At 36.5% G+C, this 12,864-nt stretch overlaps 1 protein-coding gene across 1 annotated transcript in view; it reads right to left on the reverse strand.

The window, feature by feature from the left end:
• Nucleotides 1-6: 6 nt before the first annotated feature.
• LOC107560187 (centrosomal protein of 170 kDa protein B-like) overlaps nucleotides 7-12,864 on the reverse strand; it is a gene marked incomplete at its 3' end in the record, with an annotated part of 31,148 nt that continues 18,290 nt past the window's right edge. Inside the window, exons 8-17 of the mRNA XM_016244299.1 lie at nucleotides 9,604-10,074; nucleotides 8,549-9,339; nucleotides 7,056-7,223; nucleotides 5,906-6,044; nucleotides 4,330-5,823; nucleotides 3,518-3,752; nucleotides 1,020-1,146; nucleotides 791-907; nucleotides 622-710; nucleotides 7-22 (exon numbers count right to left, since the gene is read on the reverse strand). Coding sequence (XP_016099785.1) covers nucleotides 7-22; nucleotides 622-710; nucleotides 791-907; nucleotides 1,020-1,146; nucleotides 3,518-3,752; nucleotides 4,330-5,823; nucleotides 5,906-6,044; nucleotides 7,056-7,223; nucleotides 8,549-9,339; nucleotides 9,604-10,074 — 3,647 coding nt within the window. The remainder of the gene's footprint in view (nucleotides 23-621; nucleotides 711-790; nucleotides 908-1,019; nucleotides 1,147-3,517; nucleotides 3,753-4,329; nucleotides 5,824-5,905; nucleotides 6,045-7,055; nucleotides 7,224-8,548; nucleotides 9,340-9,603; nucleotides 10,075-12,864) is intronic.

Below are 12,864 nucleotides of genomic sequence, written 5' to 3' on the forward strand. Positions count from 1 at the left end.
CATTTTATTATGAAACAAAGCCCTGAAATATATATACGAGAATGAAACCTGTACATTACATTACATTACAGTAATAATAATAATCTTTATTTATATATTGTGCCTTCTCAAACCGCTTACACAGAAAAATACATGAAAAACAATACAGCATATGAACATATGCATCAAAATATGTAAGTACATATGTGTCCCTGGAGCACAAAAGCAGTGTTAAGTCGCTGGGGGATATTTGTAGCAATAGCCAACAATACATTGTATGGGTCACAATTATACATTTCTCTTTTATGCCAAAAATCATTAGGATATTAAGTAGAGATCATGTTCCATGAAGATATTTAGTAAATTTCCTACCGTAAATATATCAGAACTTAATTTTTGATTAGTAATATGCATTGCTAAGAACTTCATTTGAACAACTTTAAAGATGATTTTCTCAATATTTAGATTTTTTTGCACGCTCAGATTCCAGATTTTCTAATATTGTCCTATCCTAACAAACCATACATCAATGAAAGCTTAGCTTTCAGATGATGCATAAATCTCAATTTCGAAAAATTGACCCTTATGACTGGTTTTGTGCTCCATATGAAAAGCATCTTGTGAAAAGCAAACGAGTCTTACTTGATTTTCTCCGTCAGTTGCTCTGTGTTTTCACGGATGGCGAGAGACAATTGGGACACTGGATTCAGCATCATATTGTTCAGTGTAAGCTGACAGAAGAAGAATGAGATGTACAGCTCAAATACAGAGTTAAAACTCCTGATGTTAAACTGAAGAGAAGCTCTGCTACCTCGTCTGGTCTCACGCTCTGTCGATTACACACGATCTGCTCGGACTCGTCAGCCGGCGCCGCAGCAGGAGATTCCTTCTGGAAATTCAGACTGGCTTCGGGAATCTGGTGCCGCAACTGAAAGAGCATGAAAACAACTATTTTGAATGGTAATAATATTTCAGTTTTTATTGCATTTTTGATCAAATAAATGCCGCCCTGTTGAACGTAGAAACATTATGAACGGTACCTCTTCATGGCTAGACATGGCTGGTCCCGTCTTGTCTGTTGAAGCACTCTGAGCTTCTGTGTCCCCAGCAACATCATGAATCTCTTGGGCCAGAATAGCCAAATCTTTGGCCAAGTCTTGACTCAATCTAACAAAGAATATGCATTAAAAAAAAAAAAAAAAAAAAAAAAAAAAAAAAACAGATCATATTTGGACTAAAACAAGAAAACAATATGCATTTACAAGAGAATCAGAAGCAGAAAAATCAGAATAGCAAACAAAATTGTCTAAAATCCTTAGCATGACTTGAAAATGTTAATAAAAAAATAAATAATAGAACTTTGTTGCATTGTTACGTCATTAGAAGGAGAAAAAAATATTTATTTATTTAAAACTTTGGCCCCAAATGCAATTTTTATGTTAAAACATAAAAAACATGCATTAAAATAAATCCTGGATAGACTTGTTAGCACTATCTGTAATAAAACAGCAGAAAGCGACACAATAGATGTCAATACAATAGATTGCCAAATTTTTTCTCAAACTAAAAAAAAAAATTCATTAAAAAAAAAAAAAAAAAAAAAAAAAAGTAACAAGTAATAATTTTTTTTAAATTGAGTCAAGTAACGCAATCCTGTTTGGATTAAAACCATAAGAACCACAAGAATCATAAGAAGTTACTTTTGCAATTATGTAACTTATTTACTGAGAAACAGAACTGGAAGCTTCTCCTTTCTGCATGATTATTATACCTAGTGCTATAGCTCTGGAAGAGAGAGTCTGAGCCAGCTGAACGAGATTTTAAGTCAATCGAAATGTGGTTAAAAGTAACATTCGCCAACTATTATTTAAATAAAATTGGAATAAAATGGATTGCTGATTTTATAAGCGTGTCATTCTGGTATAGGCCTGAAATGATTAGTCGACAAATATATTTTGGTCTCTTATGACTAATGTAAGGGCCTGCAGTAACACGGTTTGACCAGGGTGGCGCTGTCGCGCAAGACTAATTCAGCCCTCCCAGATGCAATTCAACAGAAGAAGACACAGACCTCATGAGAATTTATGAGTTTTACAAAACTAAACAAAAAATGCTGCCATGTGTAAAGACCCCAATATACTCACGGCGAAGTTAATTTTCGCTCTTCGCTTAGGGGTAAAAAGATGTTTGAAATACCTGAGCAGCAGTCTATTGTTAGCGAACATCCCGACGCTGCTCTGAGTGATGTTTAGATGAATGTGTAAATATGTGCCACACACTTTCCTCTCAATAACGAAATAAACACAGCAAAAATGACAGCGGTGAGAAAACAGCAGTTAAGAAAGCATCTGATAATAGCAATGTGGATAAGTTTGCAATTACTCAGTCACGTCACGTCAATTTACATAGCACTTACAATACAATAGATCGCTACGTTCAGCTTTATAGTATTAAACATAAGAAACAGTATCAGTGTCACTTTCAATTAAAATTAATTGACATTCTGTTATTAAGCAGCTCTCCAGTGTGGAGCTAGCTAATGTTAAATATTATTAGTGAATGTAAAAAAAAAAAAATATATATATATATATATTATTATTACATTAGTGATAGTTTGGTTTGCACTGATTACAGCTTGATCCAGCTCAGGACTGTTTTGAGTATCATAACACTATAAGGTATTTTAAGAGAGATAATGCCGTTGAATAAAAAAAAAAGAAAAAAAAAAAAAGGTTTATCCGAAAATAAAACACCTTAATTACCTTAATTTCAATTACATCTTATTAATTACCTTAATTTCAATTACATCTTATTAATTACCTTAATTTCAATTACATCTTATTAATTACCTTAACAAAAGGAACTGTTAGGCAGAATGATGCATCAGTCATTTAATTTTTCATATATATAACTAAATGATGAATGAGAATGTCTCTCTGTCCGTCATCTAATTTTGTGTGCCAAATATAATTATTTATATTGCAAAGAAAAATTTTAACTGTAATAGGAATATAACCGTTTGACATTTTCAAAAGCTGAAGTGATTACCTTGTTTTATGTATTAGTTGGAATATGTATACCTCAATATTTTAACAATGCAAAAGCTCATTGATCAAAGCCTACCGCTCAATCGCCGGAATAATAGCAGATTAGTTGATTCATCGACAAAATCAATTAATCGTTGGAACAATCATCGATTAGTCAATTAATCGTAATTTTTTTTTGTTGATAAGTGGTTGGAACAGTTGATTAAGCATTTAAATAATCGTCAATTAATCATGGAAACAATCGTCGTTTAATCAATTAATCGTTTAAACAATCGTCGATAAGTCATTGGAACAATAGCTGATTAGTCGACAAAATAATAGTCAATTAATTGCTGAACCAATCGTCGATTAGTCACTTAATCATTGAAACGCAATTGCCGATTAGTCGATTAACCATTGGACCAATAGTCGATTAGTCATTCTAATAATCATTCGAGTAATCGATTATCTAAATAATCGGTCGTTGCAGTCCTATCCTGGTGTTTCCCCACCTGGCGATCTCAGCGCTATGAGACGTCCAGTTCTGGAAGGCGTCGTTCTCGTGTCCTTCCCCCTCCGAGTCTCTCGAGCGGGGCACGGCTCGCACCGGACCGGCCGGATGGATTCTGGGGTTCTGCTGGGATCCTGAATGATGGGAGCGTTTGTGTTTAGGGGTGCTATGGTTTGACTCATACTCGTCCTCCGAGGTGGAGGCGTAGTCTGAACCCTTCTGACGCCTCCTGGAGCCTTAGCCCAGGAAATTGGGAATGAGGAGTGTTTGGTACACCATGCCATCAGAGGATGGGAGAGAAACCAAAATAAAAAAAGCAAGAGGAGAAAGAGACGGAGAGATGTGAGAAGACACCCGAAAAACCAAAAACCCCTTCCCATTCATCAATGGGGTTCAACTGCCCAAAAGAACTGTTAATCCCGTTACTATAAATTACCTTGATTTTCACAATATGCCTGTTAAGTTTTTAGTATGGTAATCTGGTTATCTGCAACTTCAAACATTAGTAAAATAGGAGACTAATTACATGGTCTTGTTAGTTGATGATGGTCATTGGCCCAGTTGTTGCTTAAACAAATGCACACAAATAAAGTCAATGACCGCTGGAAGAGTCATTCAGAGACAGTGAAAGAACTTGATTTTAGATCAGAAACGTCTTGTACTTTTGTTGTTTTGGAAGCTCATCACTCTGATAAATGGATGCAAAACCAAAATAGCCATCTTGGAAACGTTTGCCTAACATTTGACCAACCTTCTGCAAATCTTACAATGAAACAAGCAAACAGAAAACCCTTTCGGCAGCATGATACTCACTGGCAGTGCTACTGACGTATTTGGCACTGCTTGAGCGTCCGCGGATGATCGGCTGTCTGTTCATGGCATTGGAAACCTTCCGCAGAAGAGCCTTGGGATCCGGCACTGAAGCTTTCCGCACAGAGTTGCCCGACTCGGTGCTGCAGTTTGAAAAGCCCGTCCGGCTCGTGGAAGACTCTGTATCACTGGGTGTGTTAAAGGAGCCCGTCCTTTTCCTGGGTAGAGCCAAAATGTCCAATCGAGAAAGCTTCTTGCTCTCCTGAGCGCCTCGACCGTTTACCGAGGGGTTGACATCGGAGTTTTGAGACGTCCGATCGGTTTCAGTGCCTTCATTGTCAGAGGCTTCACCCAAACGGGCGCGGCGAAGCATCGAAGCCCTTGTCGGTCTCGGAGCGGAGAGGCTATTGGAGCGAGCTAGAGCATTGTGTACTATGGATTTGCTCGTACCTTCCTTCTGAAGAGGAATAGTGTACTTTTTGTAAGGTAGTGAACTTGATTCTTGGTCGGAGATGGCTTCTGGCCAGTGCCGTGTGGTGGGACTTTGAAGATCAGCCCCAAAGTCGAGAGAACTAAGGTTGCGACGGAGCAGAAAACGCTTGCCTGGATCTGCCTTGCCATCGCTGTCCTTTATCCCGGATTGGCTCTTCTCAGACGATGGATCATCAGAGGTCTTAGGTTCTCTGGAACCTCTTAAGAGTCCTCTGAGGACCACTGGCTTCCTAGGAACGGAAACGGAAGCGTTTTTCCCGCTGATTGTACTAGAAGTGTCCGATTCTCCTGAGAAGGAGTCCCCCAGATGGGAGCGACCGTTATTGTGTTGCTGCTGCTGCTCCAGAAGCTTGGCTTCCAGAGATGCTAGAACATCCTCAGTGTCTTTGAGGTAGGATTGAGTGTCTTGATTGCTTACACCTTTAAAAGCATCTTTGCTAGAGGGTTGACTAGATATCTGGGGCAATCTGGACAAGTGGATGTTGTCGCTGGCCCTTTCTTTGGTATAACTTTCCTGTCTAACAATGGACACTGAATTGTCTCCACCAAGAGAGTCATCTGATTGATCAATGTTGGGTGGTGAACAGTTGCTCTTGCTAAGCTTGCCATGTTGTTGTGTGAACGTAGGTGAATCCTGGTCTTTTGTCTCTTCTTGACTGGTCTTTGTGGACCGGTTCCATGTCTTCTGGGTTGTATCAGGAGTCTTCCTGCATTGCTCAACCACAGAGCCATCATCGGACTTGCTGGCATCACTCAGGCTGTCCGGATCCAGATCATCTTGGAGGCTCAGTTTCTGTGGATCCCACTTTTGCTTCTGAACTTGCGAACTCTTCTCCACACCGGACAGATAAGAGTCCGGCTGGATGTGTATCGTAGGCGGTGGCATCTCGATCCTTTCCTTCAAAGGAACCTGAGGCAGAACTCGTCTTGATCTGCTGCTCTGGCCTGTTTTGGAGTAGTCAGACCTTCGGTTAAGCATAACCTGTTGGATGATCCTTTCACCAGCTTTAAAAAAAATAGGATAAATGAAATGCGCTAGAAAAGACAAAAGTCAAGAAAACTACTGAACCAAGCAAAGTATCCATACCTCCGGTGGAAAGATCAACCTGTGTTGGGATATCAAACAGTCCTGAAGCAGGACCAGAGTCTGAATAGGTGTCAGCCAAACTGGCCCAATGAGAAACCCACCTAGTGCCTCCGGGCGTTAATGTTGTCATCGACTGCATCTGCAGAAAAGAGGAAACTGACTAATTAAATGCAAACGCTTACTACATCATAGCACTTTAAAATGGTAACCCAGTCATGTTGAGATATTTTCACTTTACGTGTAAAGTAAGTTTATCTTTTAAGCCAAATTTGCCTTGAATAATCCTTCTAGTGCTCAGAACTGCTAATGTAAAAATATTAGTGAAAATATCAATTGAAATCATTTTAGAAACACCCAGTCTAATAATTAAAAATATATATATATTTTTAATGATTTTAAATTAATTTTATTAAAGAAAAAAGAAAAAATTTAATTTGTTTTATTTCTTATCTTTCACATTTTATTAAATTATTTTATGTAAAACAAGGTGCATGAAATACGCTATATAAATAAACTTGCCTTGCGTATCATACATTTTTAAGTAAACTTCACTTAAAGTAAACAAAATACAGAAATGTTAAAAATAAACATTGTAAATATCTGAATTAATATTGTTCAAACATTTATTAATACTCTCATAAATGTTCGATCTGTTAAAAATAATTTACAATTAGTGTTATCTCTGTCTGTTAAATAAAAGCATATAAATGTGAAAGACCAATAAAAAAAATTAAAACAACAATAATAACAACAATAATAATAATTATTATTATTAATGTTATATATTTTAACATTTTTATTGGTCCTTCACATTATTTACTGTCTGAATGATCCAGAAACCTTATTAAACATTAAATATATGATCAAATATTGATTACATAGATACTCAAGTTGTAAATGCAAAGAAAATATCATTATATACCAAATGAAAATATCTCAACCAATAAAAGAGATCAGGCTCTTCAATGATTCAAATCACCCATTCATAATCATCCAAAAGCAGGAAAGAGCCAAAAGACATCAAGCCATCAAAACAGCTTTGAGAAGTTCCCAAAGAAAGATCCAAATCACACTGAAAAATGCTTAGATTGTGGTGATTGAGTAAATGACAGATAGATCTACTGATGCCCATAATCCGGAGTGAGTTTACCTGTACAGGACCCTTGGTTGTGTCACTAAGGTCTGTTGAGTATAGACCCAATTTTGGGTCTGAGCTATTCTCACTGAGTAGAAGACTATCGTGACCCTCAGTGTCACCAACTATAGGCTTAACTGTTGCTGCTGCTGAGGTTTGGCTGTTGTCGCCAACACCAAATACCTGTTAATGATAAAGCATGCATGAATATGTTTGTTCCCAATTGACTGGAACTCCTTGACTCTTGAATGGATGAATTATTCAAAACTAGTGGTCAACGGATATGGATTTTTTGAAAGGCGATGCCGATATTTAGCCAATATTTATATTATATTTATAAGTGGCTGATGGCTGATATAAAGCCGATTTATATATCACAACATTTAATTCAAAGATAGTAAAAAACACATGCACAACAATTGCTGAAATTAAATCTATATTTATTTTACATAATTTACTAAATTATATCATTTGAAAATGTAATTTTCAATTTGAAAATAAATCTTTAAAAAATTATCTGTAAAATCATTAATATTTAATTACGTGGCAGAATAACTCTCCTGTCAGCATTCAATTAAGGTCTAAATAAAAGTCCCCTGCTTGTCAAAATATAAATCCTGCTTCCGACATATCAGCCAAACAGAAAATAAATTTAATGGCCGATGCCGATATATATATATATATATATATAAAAAAAGCCAAAAATCAGCCGATACATTGGTCGACCACTATTCAAAACACTAGCGTTAGGGTTTACAGTGCATCTCAGTCAAACAGAAAAAGTGTAATGGCTGATGCCGATATAAAAAATAAAATAAAAAAAAAGTCAAATATCGGCCAAAATATTGATTAACCACTATTCAAAACACACTTGAAATGTCATAAAATATTAGTGTAAGGGTTTACGGTGCATATCATCCAAACAGAAAAAAAGAATGGCCAATGGATGCCAATATTAAAAAATGCCAAATATCGGCCGATATATCAGTCGATCAATATTCAAAACACGCTTGAAATGTAATTAAACACTAGCATTAGGGTTTAAAGTGATATCAGCCACACAGAAAAAATAATCAATGGCCAATGGCAATAATAAAAAAAAATAGCCAAACATCAGCCGATATATTGGTCGAACACTGTTCAAAACACTTCAAATGTGTTAAAAAACTAGTGTTAGGGTTTACAATGCATATCAGCCAAACAGAAAATAAAGAACTGCCAACGGATGCCAATATAAAAAAAAACAAAAGCCAAATATCGGCCGATATATCGGTTGACCACTATTCAAAACACGCTTGAAATGTGATAAAACACTAACGTTAGGGTTTACAGTGTCAATCAGCCAAATAACAGCCGATATATCGGTCAAACACTATTCAAAGTGAACTTGAATCGTGATAAAAAACAAGGGGGGCGACTGAAATAATCTGAACAGAACTGAAAAAATGCTTTCTAATAACACAATGTGTTTGTGGTCTCTTTAGCTACTTGAATCTGATGTTAAGTACCTGATCAATCAAGCTCCGTGCCTCCACAACCTCTTTGTCTGGACTTTCATCTTCAATGGTGTAGGTACCTGCATCACTTAAACTGTCATCCTCTTCCTGCTGCTTGGGAACTAAAGTTTTGGCCTCTGTACAGTTGTCTTTCTTGGGTGCAGAGGGAGATCTGATTGTCTGATTCACTGTATGAGACGTAGTAGGAAAACTTCCAGCATTAGAAGATGGGGTCTTCACCCAAGTCGAGTGCACGTCCCATGTGGGAGCAGGACTGGGTTTCGACACCCTAAGCAACTCCGCAGCAAAGTCCTGCGATAATTTGGACCTCCGGCCGACGCTGCCGAAAGTTTTAGACGCAGAGCGGGAGCTGAAGTCAGACGTGCTCATACGGATTTCGGTCTTCTCCTGTCTGAGGGATCCGGCCCGCTGAGGACCATCTGAACCTTTGAGGAGAATCGTGAACTGCTGTGTGGGTTGATTATTTCCAGATGATGTTAACCGTTCTCCACCTTTCCGTTTGTCTAATTTGCTTTTTAGAGCAGACTGGAAGTCGGGAGAAGACATGTTATTGGTGAACGACTGCGAGCGCTTTTTCCGTTGGGTATCGTCTAAAACCTCGATCACAAAAGCTTGCTTGGGATCCGGTTTGCCTTGGCTCTTTGAATCTGGTGTGCAGTTATTTGGGTAATCTTCTCCATCCGGATGCTGACTGATCTTTTGTGATACAGAGTGGGACATTGGCTGAACCATTTGCGTTTCTTCCGGTTCTTCAAAATCAGGGTCTTCAAGATGGTGTGCATCTAGAAATAACACGTCAGTTACAGGTCAACATTTAACCTCCAGATATATCTGAAAACTGTTTTCATCTAGAAACATAAGCTCACAGAGTTTAAACCATGAGAAAAGCTGCATTTTAAAGGAAAGCGTCTTCAAAAAGCTAAATTTCCGGAGTGCACAGAAGGCCAAAACACAGAGGGAAAAAAAGCTGCATTTTCAGATTTATCCGTATTATTTCTCAGATAGCCTCTCCAACTATTCAAAACTGATTTTCTGTTGTCTTTTACCTTTAAAGGTCTTGTTCAAGAGCTCGTCTGACCCAGACTGCTCGTCGAGACTCCTCCTCATCATAGTGGTGTTACTCTGAACCAACCAATCAGCCACTTTGTTCTCCACCGACATCACCTCCGTCAGTCTGGCTATCGACTCCTTGCTGGGGTTCCTGCGCTGGCGGATGGAGAGCTTGCTGACGTGGTCCTTGATCTTCATCTTTCCAGGGGTTTGGTCGTCAAACTCGATGGTGAAGGAGGCGTGACCCTGAGCCACCGGAGGAGTGGCAGGGGGTTTGTGATCCGTGTCTTTTGTGGGAATCTCCTGGACTTCCTGGGAAGCAGTTTTGGGCTTTGAATGGATCTCTTTTGTGGGGATCTCAAAGTAACTTGGTTCCTTGCGGTAAGAGTAACCGGGTTTGCCCTGGCCATCCTGAAGCTCATCTGGAGAAACGCTGAGATCACCTTTGGAACCATCCTTGTGGTTTTCTGTGAGAAGACATCAGCGGTAATGATTGTTAACCCTTGTGCGAACTTTTGAACATTTTTGCCCTTTTCAGGTTTTTTAAATTTTTATAATTTTGCCTGTGTTATTGTCAACTGTATACATTTTGGGCACAGGTGTGTATTTTTATTGGAATTTTACTATTTCACCCTCATTTCCTTAAATCTATTTTGCACTAGATACACAAAATAGTTCCTCTCAGGACCTTAAGGACAAGAATGTCCCCATTGAATTTTTGTTAATAGGCTTTCATTCTGTTGCCAAGGCTTCAAAATAAAAAATTTTACCAGATGGATACTATGCACATTATAGAGCCAATTGGATAAATAATGCAGCTAAAATTGTGTGGGTATAGAGTGTGGTTTGTATGCGTGTCAAAAAAATTGTGTTTGCTTGTACTATTTGAGAGAGAAAAACTCTACTGTACTGCAAATCACAAATCCAACCACTGTGTGCACCAGCGGAGTTTTGCTGGCATCTAATGGGGAAAATGTGGTACTGCGCCCAAACAAAATCTTACTGAAAGCTCATTTTTTGCGATATCAACCTCAAATTTGGAACACAACTTGTTTAGATTTATGGCTTTGATTTTCTAGCAGGTTTAGAGTTCAACATGTTTCATAAAATATATATTTTATATAAAATATTGTTCATAACTCATTTTCATAAACTTAAACCTCTATAACTTTTTTTTGTTTTGTTTCACTTTTTTTACTTCAACAATAATCTGCCATGGGTCTTCTTTAAAATGAGACCAAACTTAAGCCTATGCTCCCAAGCTTCACATTTTTTTACATAGACATTTTTGTCCAATATGGACCTATGTGTAACTTTTTTTAATTGACGCACAAGGGTTAATATAAACTAACAGTAATGGGAGAATTTCGACACTCTGAATCAATTTCTTCACAAAATGATTCACTGTTTGAATCACATGAAATACTGCACGAAAATTCAGCCCAAACATCCTATCACCTTTTCCAGTGTTATTTAAGTATCTTTCATAGTTTTTATTAATATTTTGAATTATTTTTGGTAACACTTGAAGTCATTATATATAATCCATTATAAAATTATTTTTAATGCATTAATTATGCCTCATAATGCACATTATAATGCATGAGATCAATGCATATGATCTCATGAATGTGTAAACCACATTTACATACAATATAATACTTATCTATTCATTGCAAATTACACCTTTAGAAAGTATATTAAATAACATGACAAAATGTTTCAGATGCAACAAGAAATCTGCCAATATTATAATGCATTTTAACTTTGGTTAATATTATTTATGAAAATATATAATGCATTATTATGCACATTATGAATACTTTTATGATGCATTATACATAAAGGCTTTAAGTAAAGTGTTACCTTATTTTTTATATTTTCCATTTTTATTTAAATTTAGTTGTGTTTTTGTTGTTTGATTACATTTAAACATTTTTTACTATGTCTATATTTTTATTTTTTAAATTCCTATCAGCTTAAACTAAACAAAAATAAGGTATGCCTTGGCAACAAGCTAAATTAAAATACGTTTTTTTTCTCCCCCCATTTTACATTTATTATGGTTTTTTTTATGTTTTTAGTTAATTAACAATAATAACCCTACCTTTTTCAAACCAATTGCAAATGTTTTCTTGAAAGTGCAATCTTCAAATACCATTAAATATGAAACGTCTGTAGAGATTGTATTCTTTTATTATTTTGTAGGACTTTGTTTTGTGTTTTATGGAAGGTTTGGCTAATCAGGCCAACTACTTAAGCAAGTAAAACTACTATAATACGTGATATAATGTCTAGATTATAAAACTGATCCATGATCAGGTAAAAACAACGGGTTCATGGATTTACTGAAATTGCTCTTAGTGTCAAACCCCTGAAATTCTGATATGTTTTGAAACAGTTATGATGTAATGAAGCCTCATTTACTGAAATTGTACGATTTTGTCAGTTCCAAACACGCTCCAAACCACTGGGTGAAAAAAGAAAAAAAGATTTCCATAGGTTTTTGCACCGATCACTAATAAAAAAAAACGAATAAAAAAATACTACAAATAAAAATTACAATTAAAATAAAAAAAAACTATACAAAAAATAAATATTTAATATTAGATGGAAAAAAAACTAACAAAAAAACCCCAAAATCATTACAAAAATTTTAATTCACAAAATAAATAAGTAAATAAAATGATCTGGTGATATTACTGTTCGAAACAAGATTCGCAAAGGTTTCCGAAGCTTCACAGAATCAGTATTTTCGAAAGCACTCATCACTACAAACAAACTGCAAAGACAGATCAGAATGCGTCTTGAAGCAGGTGAGCGTGAGACATACAGAAGAGCTAATTAATTTATTACTTAAGATTACTTACCGCACTCCTGCTGTGAGAAAACCTTAGTAAGGTCAAGTATTTCAGGTCCATCTTACACCAGGTGTTACACGTGTAAAATTTCACTGGTGCATAAAACATCTTTCACTATAGGTGGCGTTATCGGCACGATGCAACAGAAATACAAACCAATAAATCTCCTTCAATCTGAGGTTCAAAACTAGATTAACTTGGATGAGATTTATCGATTATCACAGCATGGCTGGTTAGTAAACGCCAAAGAGGAGACATTATAAGTAGGGATGTAACGATTCACTCAACTCACGATTCGATTCACAATTTTTTTTAACAAAATGAGATTGAAGACAAATTATAAATTAAATGTGTCCTTTTATTTTTGCTTGGACAAAATGCTGCACGTTTCTTTGT

This window comes from Sinocyclocheilus grahami, unplaced genomic scaffold (genome assembly GCF_001515645.1).
Source record: "Sinocyclocheilus grahami isolate Dianchi unplaced genomic scaffold, SAMN03320097.WGS_v1.1 scaffold713.1, whole genome shotgun sequence".
In the NCBI taxonomy this organism is placed as follows: Eukaryota; Metazoa; Chordata; class Actinopteri; order Cypriniformes; family Cyprinidae; genus Sinocyclocheilus; species Sinocyclocheilus grahami.